Source organism: Myxine glutinosa, chromosome 5, assembly GCF_964187855.1.
Source record: "Myxine glutinosa chromosome 5, kmMyxGlut1.1, whole genome shotgun sequence".
NCBI lineage: Eukaryota > Metazoa > Chordata > Myxini > Myxiniformes > Myxinidae > Myxine > Myxine glutinosa.
The window spans coordinates 112,007,431-112,022,850 of NC_136265.1; the positions used below are offsets into that span (position 1 = coordinate 112,007,431).

The 15,420-nt window shown below is 45.1% G+C and overlaps 1 protein-coding gene across 4 annotated transcripts in view; it reads left to right on the plus strand.

The window, feature by feature from the left end:
• Positions 1–15,420, plus strand: part of AFG1L (AFG1 like ATPase) — a 151,095-nt gene that overhangs the window by 49,237 nt on the left and 86,438 nt on the right. For all 4 annotated transcript variants that reach the window (XM_078778538.1, XM_078778537.1, XM_068116595.2 and 1 more), the window contains exon 9: positions 6,969–7,039. In XM_078778538.1, coding sequence (XP_078634664.1) covers positions 6,969–7,039 — 71 coding nt within the window. The remainder of the gene's footprint in view (positions 1–6,968; positions 7,040–15,420) is intronic.

Genomic DNA, 15,420 nt, shown 5'->3' on the forward strand with positions numbered 1-15,420 from the left:
TTTAAGTGGGGGGATGGGGAGGGAGGAGGGGAGCGGGCAATGACCCCACCTTAATTTTTTTCAGTTGTTTACAATTCAGATAAAAAAACATCCCGTATTTAAACTTGAGTAGCAATAATGAACGTAAACTGTATTTATGATTTCACGTACACTGTAACTGCACTAACAAACGGTAATTTTGGAAGTCAGACCTATATGAATGAATGAATGATCGTTTTGAGGCCATTTTGCCCTGCGAGAGCGGGGGTTAGCCTTGCGAGCCCCATGACAATCATGGTTCCTTGTTTGAGGCAATGTTTTATGGCCAGATGCCCTTCCTGCCGCCAACCCCTCCCCTCCAAACCTTCCCCATCACCCCTCCCCTCTAAATCTACCCCCTTGCCCCTCCCCTCCAAATCATCCCCATCACCCATCTCTTTAAAATCTTCCCCCTTGCCCCTCCCCTCCAAATCTTCCCCATCACCCATCCCTTTCAGATCTCCCCCCTTGCCCCTTCCCTCCTAAACTCCCCCCACGCCCCTCCCCTCCGAGACTCTCCCTCACTCCTCCCCTCCTAGACTCCCCTGTCACCCCTCCTCCTCAAAGCGTCCTCCCCGCTTCTTCCCCCTTCCAACTTTCACCTTCATCTCCCTCAACCTTCTGCCTCACTCTTCCCCCTCCTCAAATAACACCTCACTGCGCCTCACCCAATCACCATGCTCCTCTGAGACTTCCGTTTCCGGTCCCTGGAGCAAGGAAGCGTCTTCGACCTCTGCACTAGAAGGCAGCAAAGTTACAGTATTTTTTCCATTCGTGTCTTCGTCAATTTCTACTCGTTTTTTATTGTGCATGTGTTGCAGTGTGTTTTCCAGTTGGTGTTGATTTGCAATTCTTGCAAACTTTTGTATAATTTAATCGTCTTCTGTGCCACCGCGTGCGCAGCCTGGTTTCTCTCGGCTTCCCTACCCCCATAGGTGTTCTGTGAATTTAAGTTCTTTCCTTCGCTGTATTGCTTATTTCTTAGATTTTCTCTTCTCCCCCTAACTTCCCTGAACATCAACCACTTGTCTAACGTTTTAAATCTCTTCAAAGTCTCTTCACGTTCTTCTCGTCACGTCACGTCACGTCTCGTCTCTTCAAAGCTGTCCATGCGCGCACTCTTTCGAAGTTAAGTAACTTTTCACAATTGTGTTTTTGTCGAAACTGTATCTTTCTTTCGGTGTGTGTAAGTATTGGTGTGTCTTTAATAGTATTCTTGGTGTTGGTTTTTCATACCTGTGTACAGAATCGTCGGTTAGTTCGTGTCGCGTATTCTGAGGCCTAGTGTAGTACTAGTAGGCTACCGTGTCTGACCGTGGCTTGAGGCTTTGTTTCTGTCTCGGCGGTTCTTCGATTGCGCTCGCAATTACTTTCGGTCTCTATTTTTCACGTTTCACGTTCGGTCTGTCTCTATTTTCATCTCAACTCAAAAAGAAAAAAATATATATATATATTCCCTTCTCTGTTCTTATCCGTTGTTCGTTCTTATTTGTTCGTTCGTTCTTCGACCACGTTGTTCGTGATCACGTGTTCACGTCGTTAAAAAATGTTTCAACTGTCCCCTGAAGAACTGTATTCTGTCATTTACTATAACACCTTTTTCTTCTTCTTCTACAAAAGGATGCTTTCGACTTGCTCACCAAATCTATTCATTCCAAAAAAAATTCCATCTCTTACAGTTACAGTGCCTCTTTCATACATTCCCTAAACTCTCCAGAACTCCACCCATCCTTCAGCGTCCTCAAACGTATTTTTGACTCGAAGGTCTCAAGAAACTCATTTTGTAATAAATGTTCGTTTCCCATTAATCGTACATTTTTCAAAATCCAATCTCACCCCTCCCCTCCAAATCTTCCCCATCACCCCTTCCCTCAAAAACTTCCCCATCACCCCTTCCCTCAAAAACTTCCCCATCACCCCTCCCCTTCAAAACTTCCCCATCACCCCTCCCCTCCAAATCTTCCCCATCACCCATCCCTTTCAAATCTTCCCCCTTGCCCCTCCCCTCCAAATCTTCCCCATCACCCCATCCCTCCAAAACTTCCCCCTTGCCCCTCCCCTCCAAATCTTCCCCATCACCCCATCCCTCCAAAACTTCCCCATCACCCCTTCCCTCCAAAACTTCCCCATCACCCCTCCCCTTCAAAACTTCCCCATCACCCCTCCCCTCCAAATCTTCCCCATCACCCATCCCTTTCAAATCTTCCCCCTTGCCCCTCCCCTCCAAATCTTCCCCATCACCCATCCCTTTCAAATCTTCACCCTTGCCCCTCCCCTCCAAATCTTCCCCATCACCCCATCCCTCCAAAACTTCCCCATCACCCCTCCCCTCCGAGACTCTCCCTCACTCCTCCCCTCCGAGACTCCCCTGTCACCCCTCCTCCTCAAAGCGTCCTCCCCGCTTCTTCCCCATTCCAACTTTCACCTTCATCTCCCTCAACCTTCTGCCTCACTCTTCCCCCTCCTCAAATAACACCTCACTGCACCTCACCCAATCACCATCAAACCTTTTGTCCGCCCCATTCTTCCCTTTCTCCAAGCTATTCTGAAATCTCTGACACACCTTCAACAGCTCTCCCTACCTCTTCCTCCTCTTCCATATCTTATCCTACCGCTCCCCCCCCCCCCCCCAACCTGTTCTGTATCCGATGCTCCCCCTTCCTCTTCTTTAACAGTATGGACCTCAAACATCCGGGGCCTTCGCTCAAACTTGACTGATCTCTCCATACAGGTTGCTTCTGACAAACCAGACGTGATCTGCTTAACAGAAACTTTCCTCCTTCATGATGTCTCTGATTCCTTGGTATCTCTCCCAGGTTACTCCCACCTCCGGTATGATAGACCTGAGCCTCGTCCTGGAGGGGGGGTTGCTATCTTTATAAAATACTCTCTTCCTCACTCGCCCTGCACTGCCCTCTCTCCACCTCACCCCCAGGAATACCTTTGGTTACGGCTTCCCCTTCGCTGCCACCTTTTGTTCATATGTGTGTTGTACCGTCCACCAAACAGTGATGACTCCATCTACATCTCGCTGTCTGATAATATGGACCAACTTCGATCTACCCATCCCAACTCTCCCTTCCTCATATGTGGTGATTTCATTTGTCACCATGCCAGTTGGCTGGGTGTGGGTACCTCTCTCACCAGCCATGGCTCTTCAGCAAAGGACTTCTGTGACTCACTGGGACTGACACAATCTGTCAATTTCCCGACCCGGATCTCAGTCAACGGAGCATCTTCTCTTCTGGATTTGGTTATGACTAACTTCCCTGAAAATGTCTGCTGCTCTTCTTCTGCTCCAATCGGCTCATCTGATCATGTGCTTGTTAAAGTGGACATCTCTCTGACCATTCTCAGAGAGCCTCGTCAGCGTCGACGAGTCTGGCATTTCACTCAGGCCAACTGGCACGGTCTTCAAGCAGCCATCAATCATCTGGACTGGTCTCCCATCTCTTCCGCCTCTGACATCAACTCATCCTGGGAATTCTTCCAAAGTAAATTGCTCTCTCTCATGCACAGATTTATCCCATCTCGTCTTCAGTTGTCATACCCTTCCTCCCGTCCATGGTACACGGAATCTTGTGGTGAGGCTATTGCCCAGAAACAACTTGCTTTCGTGTCCTGGAAAGCAAATCCAACGGAAGGAAATCTCATTTCCTTTCACGAAGCCCGAAACAAGTGTGTGTCCACCCTCAGGAGAGCCGGGAAACAATATCTCTCCGTTCTCAGGACAGAACTCTCTTATCTGTCTCCCTCTTGCAAATCCTGGTGGCGTCTGGTCAAATCTGTTTCTGGTGTTTGTTCCCCCTCCATCCCCTCCCTCACCTCAAACGGCCACACAGCTGACTCTGCACGTGAAAAAGCTGAATGCCTCAACTCTGTGTTTGCCTCTAAATCTTGTGTCCCAAACCCATCCCTCTCTGTACCCACCGTACCCAGTCGTACGCAGCTGCTCCTGGACTCTGTGTCCTTTCCTCCTGACAAGGTGGAAAAGTTTCTGTCAACCCTCGACTCTGATTCTGCAACTGGACCTGACGGCATCAGCCCACGGGTCCTAAAATCCTGTTCTTCCGCTCTTTCACTCCCTCTCTCTGTTCTCTTCACCCTCCCTTTTGCTCAAGGTCATCTGCCATCTGCTTGGAAATCTGCCAACATCACCGCTTTGCACAAAAAAGGTGCAAAAACAGATCCCAGCAACTACAGACCAATCAGCATTCTCCCAATTATCAGCAAAGTCATGGAATCCATCATTGCTTTAGATATGAAATCTTTCCTCTTCACCAATGGCTTGATCTCTGATCATCAATTTGGTTTCAGACCTGGTCACTCTACTCTGGACATGCTGCTTCTGCTTTCTCAACAATGGATGGAGGTCCTCAATGCCAAACAGGAAATTAGAGCTGTCTCCCTTGACATGGTGTTGGGCTAGCGGCTAGGGTGCCGGCTTTGGATCCTAGGATCCTGGGTTCGAATCCCGGTCGATCGCTGAATTAACGCCAGGGGGGTTGCCTCAGCCTGTCATCCTTCCGAGGTCGGCAAATTGAGTACCAGTTCACTGGTAATTCCCTGCTTGTCGTTAAAGGCGGCAAAAAGGGTTGGCGTCAGGAAGGGCATCCGGCCGTAAAACATTGCTTCAAAAAGGGGACCGAAAAACAACAACAACCACAGTTCCCGAAAAAGGGCAACCCCCGCTTGCAGGGAAAAATTGCCTCTAAAGGTGGTTTTTTTTTTTTGGTTTTTTTTTTCCCTTGACATATCACGTGCCTTCGATACGGTCTGGCACCCTGCTCTGCTCACCAAACTCTCCTCTTTTGGTATCCATGGAAATCTCCACGCATGGCTGGCGGACTTCCTCTCTAGTCGTAGTCAACGTGTGGCCCTGAATGGGTTTCTCTCATCTCCTGGTCCTGTTCAGGCTGGAGTTCCCCAAGGCAGTGTTCTGGGCCCTGTGCTTTTTCTGGTCTTCATCAATGATCTCTCTGACTCTCTTGAAAATCCTCTCTATCTCTTTGCTGATGACTCTACTCTCTGTCGCTCCATTCTTCATCCCTCAGATCGGCAGTCTGCAGCCTCCTCACTCTCTGCAGACCTGGACAAAATCACAGACTGGGCAAACAAGTGGAACATGTCTTTCAATCCTGACAAATCTCACACTCTTACGATGTCTCTCCGAAAAGACCGACTGAACAACCCTCCCATCCACTTTCTGAATAATCCTCTCCAAGAAGTTCTGTCACTCAAGCTTTTGGGTCTCACTATCTGCCATGATCTTTCCTGGGAAAACCACATTTCAAATCTGGCCTCCAAAGCCAGTCGCCGACTGGGCATCCTCCGTCCTGCGAAGTCCTTCCTTGGCATACCTGAGCTCCTCACCACATACAAGGCTTTCATCCACAGCTCAATGGAATACTGCTCTCCCCTCTGGGCTGGTGCTCCTGCCTCACACCTAGCTCGTCTTCACGCTGTTGAAACCAAAGCATTCAGAATCATTGGAATCTCCCGCGATGAAGCTAACTCCAAGGGCCTCTAACTCACTCACCGCAGGCAGGTTGGTGGTCTTGCCGTCTTCTATCGACTCCTCTCTGGCCTTGCCCCCCCAGCTCTCTCTGGGCTCTGTCCCGCAAATATTCCTCCAGGTCGCTCAAGATCTGCCTGCAACCCTCTTATGGTTAAACTGCCAAAATCAAGACTCTCTGCTCACCTTCACTCCTTCATTCCTCTTTTCTCCCACCTCTGGAACAAACTCCCTCACTCTCTTCAATCCCACTCCACCCTCCAGGTCTTTAAAACAGCTGTTCACCACCATCTCTTATCTTCCCCCATCCAAAACCTTGATCTTTTCTACCCCTGCTAATTTCACCCCAATTCCCCTTTTTTGAAATACCAACTTCTGTCCTGGAAGTCCTTGGTGTCCTTGTGTTTTATACTTCTCCCACCCCCCCCCCCCTTCCCACGCCTCCTCCCCCCAAGCCCTCTCCCTCCCACACATCTCTCTGCCCTCAAATGTTATGTTTGTGTGCTTCCCCTTCTCTCCCCATCTTGTCCTCTGCTCCCTCTTTTATATATCTTGTTTGTCTGGTTGATTTGTTTGTGAAATAAATGTTAGTTCTTTCACGAGCCTCGATTCAGTATACAAAAAAAAAAAAAAAAAAAAAATCGCGGCTCGCTATCGCTCGGCGTGTCCACTGAAACCGTGGTTGGGGTGGGGTTATTTCCTTGCTTCCCGGAAGGCGCTAGTACTTAGGTAATAGGACCAATTCGACCAACCACCCGATTCAGCGCTGACCGGAAGGAACGTGATAGCCCCGGATCGCGTCGGCTCGTAAAAAGACAAGGGGATTAATCGCCCCTTGATAAGGGGGAGGCCGACGTTTGAGATCCGCAACAATATATATATATACGCACACACACACACGCACACACTCTGCCTTTTATTATCATAGATATGCACATAAGTCAATCAACACATACACACACACACACACACACACACACACGCACACACACACACAGACACACACACACTCTCTGCCTTTTATTATAATAGATGTGTATCAAAGCGTTACATTATGGGTCTTGTCTCGTCCTGGATAGGAAGTCAACAGTGTGTCCCAGTGGCATTGAGACATTCATGATGTTCGGTTGGCATTGCCACCTGAAAATACCTATTTTTTTTGTGGGTGTAGTCGGGATAGGAATAGGGAATGACCTCATCAAGGTGCTGTCTGGTCCACTTTAATTTACTTGTGGACCTCAACGATGAAAATCCCACACAGAGAGTAATTATCTTTGTTTTCCAAATGTACTTTACCCTTAAATTGAATTTATATTCTTAAATTGTTTCATCCATTAAGTTTATCTGTTTTATTCTGATTAAATGGCACTGATAACATTTTTGTGTGAGTAAAAAAAATTCATTCCACATGGGTTTATTAAGCTCTCTTTGACAGCTCTTCACACACAGAAACGGAGAAGAAGATGGATGCTTTGTTTGAAAAACTTGCGTATGCACAGAATGACGGTCAGTCCTCAAAGCCTGTATTGCTGGATTTGTTTGATGCCCATCGGTCTGCCATGGCAGCCAAACTGTAGGTTATATAGAATTTAAATGGTTTCGTATTACAAGGTACTAGCAGTGTACCATCTGATGGGTTCGCAGATGTCTCACCTCAAATGAGCAATTTTTGGAGTGTGTATTTATATAAATAGGAATTGAGTGTAAAAATGCAGTGATCCGATATAACTGTGGGTGGAGCTGGTAACCTCGGCAACTTCGTTTAATTCCACCTGCTAAGACTTGCAATCCATACTTGTTGTACCTTCAAAGTACTGCTTGGGAACGAGGGTGATATTATGGAAGCTCACCTGGGAAATGGATTCAGGCACGTTTTGGGCCTACCCCCTGACCTAAGATTGCCATGGCAACCAACAACCTCCATGCACCTATTCCTCTCCACATCGCTTATTCAGCCGCAACCCGCCCCTCTCACTATACTCCCCATAGCTTTGCTTTCAGCAACTTCCATTCGGTGTTTCTCACATTTCATTCTGGTTTCCCATTCGATGATCGGTAGATCAGTCGTTTCATTTTCACTGTTCAACACGGTTTTACTTTGGAATATCAGATTTAATTTGGCATTGCAACTTGTGATGTGATGATAATGGTGTATGAAAAAGGTCATCAAAAACTATTTTCAGTGGGAATTTTATTTTCGATTTTAGAGGGGTTTAAAGGGTCTAAAAAGGTCAAATTAGGTATAAGAGGTGAAAAGGGTCAAAATGTCTAATGGGTAAAAGAGGTCTAATGGGTTTAAAGTGTCTACGTCTCTAATAGCTCAAAAGGGGTCGGAGGGTGTAAGAACAAAAATGGGTCGAAAGTGGCCAAAGCATCTTAAAGGGTCTATAGGGTTGAAAAGTGTCTCAACCAAAGAAGGTCTATAGGTCTCAAAATGATCCAAATGGCTGTTATGAAGTGAAAAGTCTTAAGGGACTAATGGGTTCTAAAGGAGTGAAGGAGTCACAAAGAAATTAACTCGGAATGCAAAAGGGCAATAGAGGGCCACGTGACCTCATGCCTTTTAAAAAATCCCTATTTCGATGCATCGTGGTCAAAAATATGATCCTCGAAGGTTTTGTTCCACTTAACCTTGGAAGCTCAAATCAGTAAGGTCACAAACAAACGGGTAAGATGTTGTGAATAGCACCATTCTTGCAGATTTCAAATAAAACAATAGTTGTCATGGAAACAGCAATTTGGGAATTTCGGAAATTTGACCTATCAACTGTTTTACATGATGGAATGTCGTGCACAACAAATTTGGTTGATACATTTTCTAATTGCGGCCTATAGGCATCAGTGACCCAATATGCAAACCCTATTCAAATTTTAAGTCAATTTGGATGAAAATTTATGATTTTATTTGACCGTGGCATTTGACCCTTTGAGCTTTTGACCTCAAAAACAATACGCTTTGAAGTTTTGATTGGTGAACCAATGCAGTGACCCAAGTGATGCAATTTCTGTTCAACCTAGCAGAGTACCCATCTTCCGGGTTGTAGGAGATTGTACATTGTTTGCTGAAACAAGACCGAAAGTCTAACAGCGGCCTAGCCGGGCTTGTAAAATATTATAAACCACAAACAAACATGATTAGCTTTTCAAACAGTCGCTAATGCTGTTTATAACATTAAACAAAGAAATTTGGAGGAATCCCGACATCCATGCGTAAGTTTTACTTACAGAACTGAGCGAAGATCTACTGTAATCTAGATTATACCCCACAAGGATTGGGTTAATAACATGCTATCAAAAACCGGGGAGAATTCCTTACTTCCGCGGTTGTTAGTACCGTCCACTGCTTATCATTGATTCCTGAACCATACACCGCTTCAATCCATTGACTTTGTATTCACGCCATTGGGATTAAAGTGTTATGGTCATATTTACAATATTATTATTATTATTATTATTATTACTATTATGAAAACCATACTACTGAAACGATACACTACTGTATTAAGAAATCTGGGCTTAATTTGTCTGAAGCAGTCTGAAGGGTAGGCATGAAGCCTAAGGCCTAAACGTACCGTATTGTTGCAAGTGACGTAATGCCGATGTTTTTGATATTTGATGATAATTTTAATAATCGATTTGTTTGTGTTTCACACTGAATGAAAAACGTGAAGGTAGAGCATGGCGATTGTGATATATGACAGGTTTGTCGATATGTTCGGCATGAACGACATTGGAATCAAAATGCCAGAGAGTGGACAGTCAGCTGCCGTACCACCGTAATGACATCAGACGTAATCACATCACCCTGTCATGTGACCAGATCCTCAGCTCTGATTGGTATATGTTTGAGTTGACATACACTACTCACAATAAGTTAGGGATATTGGCAGGTGCTTCGGTGTGGTTGATTTTGTGTATTAATGATGTTGAAAAAAGTTGTTGGTCCTAATTCTATGGTTATTAATGAATGTGACAAAACACAGCATTCTTGATTTCAATACCCTAACCCTAACCCTAACCCTAACCCTAACCCAAAACATAAACTTACTCCCAAAATATCCCTAACTTATTGTGAGTAGTGTACATACAGACGGACAAACACTGTTCTAGACGGCTTTGCGCTATGGGCTACGCCGTAAAAAGTATAGTCTTTATGTGGTAAAAATATTATGCAGTGCCCTTAGAAAGTCTACACCCCCTTTCAATTTTTCACCTTTTGTTACCTTTTGCCTGGAATTAAATTGCATTAAATCAGACTTTTTCCACCTTTATTTACACATCTTAACCCACAACTTCCAAGTGAAAAACAAATTCTACAAACTTCAGAAAATTAAATAAAATACAAAACTAGAATATCTTGCTTGGATAAGTGCACCCCACCCCCCTTATAATAGCAATTTTAAATTATCTCAGGTGTAACCAATCACCTTCAAAATCACACACAAAGTAAATTCGCCTCCACCTTTGTTAAATTGTAGTGATTTTGATAATTTCAGAGTGAAATCAGCTCTTCCTGTAGGTTTCCTCTGTTAGGGAGTGCATTTCACAGCAAAGACTCAACCATGAGCACCAATGAGCTTTCAAAAGACTTCCGGGATAAAGTTGTGGAAAGGCACAGATCAGGGGATGGTATAAAAATATTTCAAAGGCCTTCAATATCCCTTGGAGCACAGTCAAGACAATCATTAAGTGGTGGATGGTGCATGGTACCACCAAGACCCTGCCTAGATCAGGCCGTCCCTCCAATCTGGATGACCAAACAAGGACTCTGATCAGAGAGGCCACCAAGAGGCCAATGGAAACTTTGAAAGAGCTACAGGCATTTATGGCATAGACTGGTCACTGTGTGCATGTGACAACAATATCCCAACCACATCTCAGGTTTGGCCTGTATGGTAGGGTGTCAAGAAGGAAGCCATTACTCCAAAAAGCCCACCTTGAGTCCTGTTTGAGGTATGAAAAAAAACACCCCGGAGATTCTGAAGCCATGTGGCAAAAAGTTTTTTGATCTGACGAAACTAAGATGGAACTTTTTGGCCTAAATGCAAAACGTTACATTTGGCGCAAACCCCACCACAGCACATCACCCAAAGAACATCATCCCTACTGTGAAGCATGGTGGTGAAAGCATCATGTTATGTGGATGTTCCTCATCAGTAGGGACTGGGGCACATGTCAGGATAGAAGGGAAAAGGGATGGAGCAAAATACAGAAAAATGGTAGAGGGAAAACTTGCTGCCCTCTGCAAGAAAGCTCAAATTGGGACGGAAGTTCACCTTTCAGCATGACAACGACCCGAAGCACACAGCCAAAGCTACACTTGAGTGGTTAAGGAACAAAAATATAAATGTTCTTGAGTGTCCCAGTCAGAGCCCCAACCTAAATCCAATCAAAAACCCCCCTCAGACCCTGATATTTTTAATGCCATAAACAAACTTTGGTACATCATGGGAAATTATGGTTATAATCAAGTTTCATTGAATTCGTGTGTAGTTTCGGAGAAGAGAGCAAATACCTATTTTGGGGGTCAAAACCCCTTCCTCCGTAGACCCCTTAATGAGCGCAGATTTTGATGTGGTCAATACACCTTCGTTAAGCATCATATATGAAGCTTGTATCCAAGTTTCATCAAAAGTGTGTGTTTGATTCAAGCGATAATGACTGAAGTGTTTACAGACTCACTGACTGACTAACTCACTCACTGACTCACTGACTCACTGACTCACTGACTGACTGACTGCCTGACTCACTGACTGACTCACTGGCTGACTCACTGGCTGACTCATTGGCTGACTCATTGGCTGACTGACTAACTGACTGACTCACTGACTGACTCATTGGCTGACTCATTGACTGACTAACTGACTGACTAACTGACTGACTCACTGACTGACCCATTGACTCACTGACTGACCCATTGACTCACTGGCTGACTCACTGACTGACAGACTCATTGACTGACTCATTGACTGACTCACTGAATGACTCACTGAATGACTCACTGACTGACTCATTTACTGAATGACTCATTGGCTGACTTGTTGGCTGACTTGTTGGCTGACTCGTTGGCTGACTCGTTGGCTGACTTGTTGGCTGACTTGTTGGCTGACTCGTTGGCTGACTCGTTGGCTGACTCGTTGGCTGACTCGTTGGCTGACTCATTGACTGAATTGATGACTGACTCATTGACTGACTCATTGACTGACTCATTGACTGACTCACTGACTGACTCACTGACTGACCCACTGACTGATTCACTCACTCACTGACTGACCGACTCACTGACTGACTGACTGACTTACCTACGGATACTGCTCGATAGCATAAGGTCACCGGATTAAAGTCCCGTCGAGCTACTAATATTACATGTATTGTCATACTGGCGTGGCTACGCTTGCCTCACCACACGTCGCCGCAGAGGCACGGGCTGTTTAAACTGAGGATAATGACCTGACTGAACTTGTGTTTCTGTGTTGTCATGATTTACATCAATCATAATATAAACATTTATTTTGTACAAATTTATTTGTAATATTGGTGATTTTATTTATTTGTAATTTATTTGTAATCAAAATGGTGCATGTGGTCTAAAGCTCTAACGTCTAAATGGTCAAGGGTCGAAGCTGTCTAATTGGTCTGAAGGGTGTAAGGGGTCTAAATGGTGTTAAAGTCTAAGCTGACTCGTTGACCCTAAGGGGTCGAAGGGGGTATTTTGAGGCTTTGGGGTCTTCAAGGTATTTTGGGTCCTCTGGATCTTTAAGGGTTTTTTTTAGGTATTTTGGGTCTTTGGGGTATTTTGGGTCTTTTGAGTCTTTGGGGTTCTTTGGGGTCTTTGTGGTCTTAAGGGTCTTGTGGGACTTAAAGGATCTTCAAAGGTCTAAGGGATCTCAGCAGTCTAAAGGGTTGAAAGGTATACAGCAATACCCCGTTTTACGCCATTTCGACCTACGTCAAATCCAACTTTACGCCACTCTTCAAGAGTAAATTTCAGTTCAGCGAACGTCATTATGTGCGACTTTACGTCACTCCTACATCATAATAGGAGGACGTGAAAAAAATTAATTTTTCCTTTAAAATATATTATAAAAAAAAAAAAAAAAGTACATAAATTAATAATAAAAGAAGCTAAAAAACAATTTAAAATACAATAAAAAGCACATTAAAAATATTTATAAATGTACGTACAGTATACTGTACGTACACGTAGCTGCGTAGCTGCTGGTTCTCATTCAAAATAAAGGCGACGCCATATGCATTTTGTCCTGTGCTGCGGTCGCGTGCTTGCTTTGTCTTTCGCTGGTATTTTTGTCATTATTCCTTTACTGTGTAAAACAACCAACGTAACGTGGCAACGGCGAAACATGACGACGATGCCGGCTCAGACGACCGTCCGTGGCAGACGTCACGTCACCGTGCAGAGTGTGCAATGTCTGCGACGAGGTCAGGCCCCATGGCCCATGGCCCATGTGAAACGAACGACCGTGTCGAGCCTCGAGCCGGGGTGCCTCGTTGGGCACCTCGCCGGCATCCGGCGTCGACGAGCCGATCGACGTGTGCATGTGCACATGTGCATGGATTTGCAAATGCCTGCCTGTACGTCATCGTTTCTGCGTATATCGCATCGTCCAACAAAAAGAAGCAACTTCGGCCGCTCGAGGAAAGACGGGGAACGCCTACGACTCGGAGGCGAGCGTCGATCCCCGGGGCGGCCGGGTTCACGGAACCCTGAGCTCGTTCGTTCATCACAGACGACACGACACGACCACCGGTGAAACTGCTCGGACACGTTGGGTAAAGCACGCCGTGGTGAAGCGGGCCGCGGAGCCACTCTGCACACAAGCCCGCTCACGGTCGACACGTCCGTGCCGGTCACCCCCGTTCGAGGAGAAGACCCGACCGATAGAAAACAACAGAGGGACTCCCGACGGGGAGCGGCAAAGATTCAGGGTGAAGCCGCAGCCTCCTCCAGTTATTACCTTCGCAAAAGCGGAAGGTTATGTTTTGATCGCTGTGTATTTATTTGTATGTCTGTGTGTGTGTGTGTATGTTATTCGCATAACTCAAAAAGTATTCAACCGAATTGCATGAAATTTGGTGGGATGATTGGTTATTATACGGGACACATTTGATTAGATTTTGGGAGCAATCGGGTCAAAGGTCAAGGTCAAGGTCACGAAAAGGTCAAAATCGTATTTTTACCATAGCTGCGGCGAAGGTATGCGCTCTACCGAGTGCCCGTTCTAGTTTACTCTAGTTTTACGGTGTTTGTCTTCATTTTAAGGCATTTTTAAGACATTACGCCCGGTTTACGTCAAAAACCGAGTTACGTCACGGCTTATGGAACCAATTAATGACGTAGGCCGGGGTATTGCTGTATTCCGACAATCCGTAATTAATAGACATACAAAATTAATAGATAGGGTGCAACCGGTGTTCAAACAATACATAATTAATAGACATAATCACAGCTTCACGGCTTTACTGGGGTCTTCGGGGTCTTTTGTTCTTTGGAACCTTCCGGTTGTTTTTCTTCCTTTGGGTCTTTTGAGTATTTAAGGGTCTTCAGGGTTGGCAGGGTCTTTTGGGTCTTCGTGGTCTTAAGGGTCTTCAAAGGTGTAAGTCAACTTCTTACTGCTCACCTTCACTCACTTCACTGTGTCTTACTGCTCGGCTCTCTGCTCACTTTCACTCTTTCATTCCTCTTTTCTCCCGCCTCTGGAACAAACTCCCACACTCCCTTCAATCCCACTCCTCCCTCCAGGTCTTTAAAACAGCTGTTCACCACCATCTCTTATCTTCCCCCATCCAAAACCTTGATCTTTTCTACCCCCACTAATTCACTCCAGATCCACCTTGTTTGAAATTCCAACTTCTTTCCTGGAAGTCTCGGCAGTGTCCATATGTTTTATACCTCTCCCACCCCCCTTCCCATGCCTCCCCCCCCCCCCCAAAGCCCTCTCCCTCCCACAGATCTCTCGATGTCCCTGCTCTCAGATGTTGTGTTTGTGTTCCTCCCCCTCTCGCCCCATCTTGTCTACCGCTCCCCATGTTATATGTTTTATGTGTCGGTTTGTCTTTCTGTATGATTAATGTTAGCTCTTTCACGAGCCTCGATCTTGTATACAAAAAAAAAAGAAAAAAAAGGAAAAAAAGGGATCTCAGCACTCTAAAAGGTCGAAAGGTGTATTCCAACAATCCGTAATTAATAGAAGTACATAATTAATAGACAGGAAGCAACCGGGGCATTGAAAGGATGTGGTATTAATAAACACATAATCGCAACTTCATGGCTTCCCCGTCTGAGGGACGGACGGATGAACGGCTTCCCGGACGTACGGCTTCACGGTGTTTTTCGGTTTTATATATACACAAAGAATTAAGTTAAGCACCCCCCCCCCCGTTTTTTTACAACCTCGCACATTACAAGTTTGTTGTCGTCAAAACAGTGTAATATACCCATGATATTGCTATATTTTCTGGAGAAGTGATATTATGGTCACATAAAAACATAACAATCATGCCGTTTTCAATATTTTATTCTGAATAATTTAAGGTGAAAATTTTTGGGAATTTTAGGCATATTTTCACCTCAATTTAAGTATGGAGCTATAGGTCCATCACGGACAGTGTGGATGTCGTTTATGTTTTCTAACGTACAGTCATTGTTCTGAGAAGACCTCTAGCGATCTTTGCGTCAATAACGTGTGTAGGACCCACGTGATCGGATCACTGACTCAACCAATCACTTTTTTTCACTTTGATCACTCAATTTCATCAATGGATAATTGCTAATGTCATACCAATCATTATTTGATCTCACATACCTTAGAATATATGCCAATGTATACATATACACAAAGAATATATATTAGGGGGTGCTTACCTTA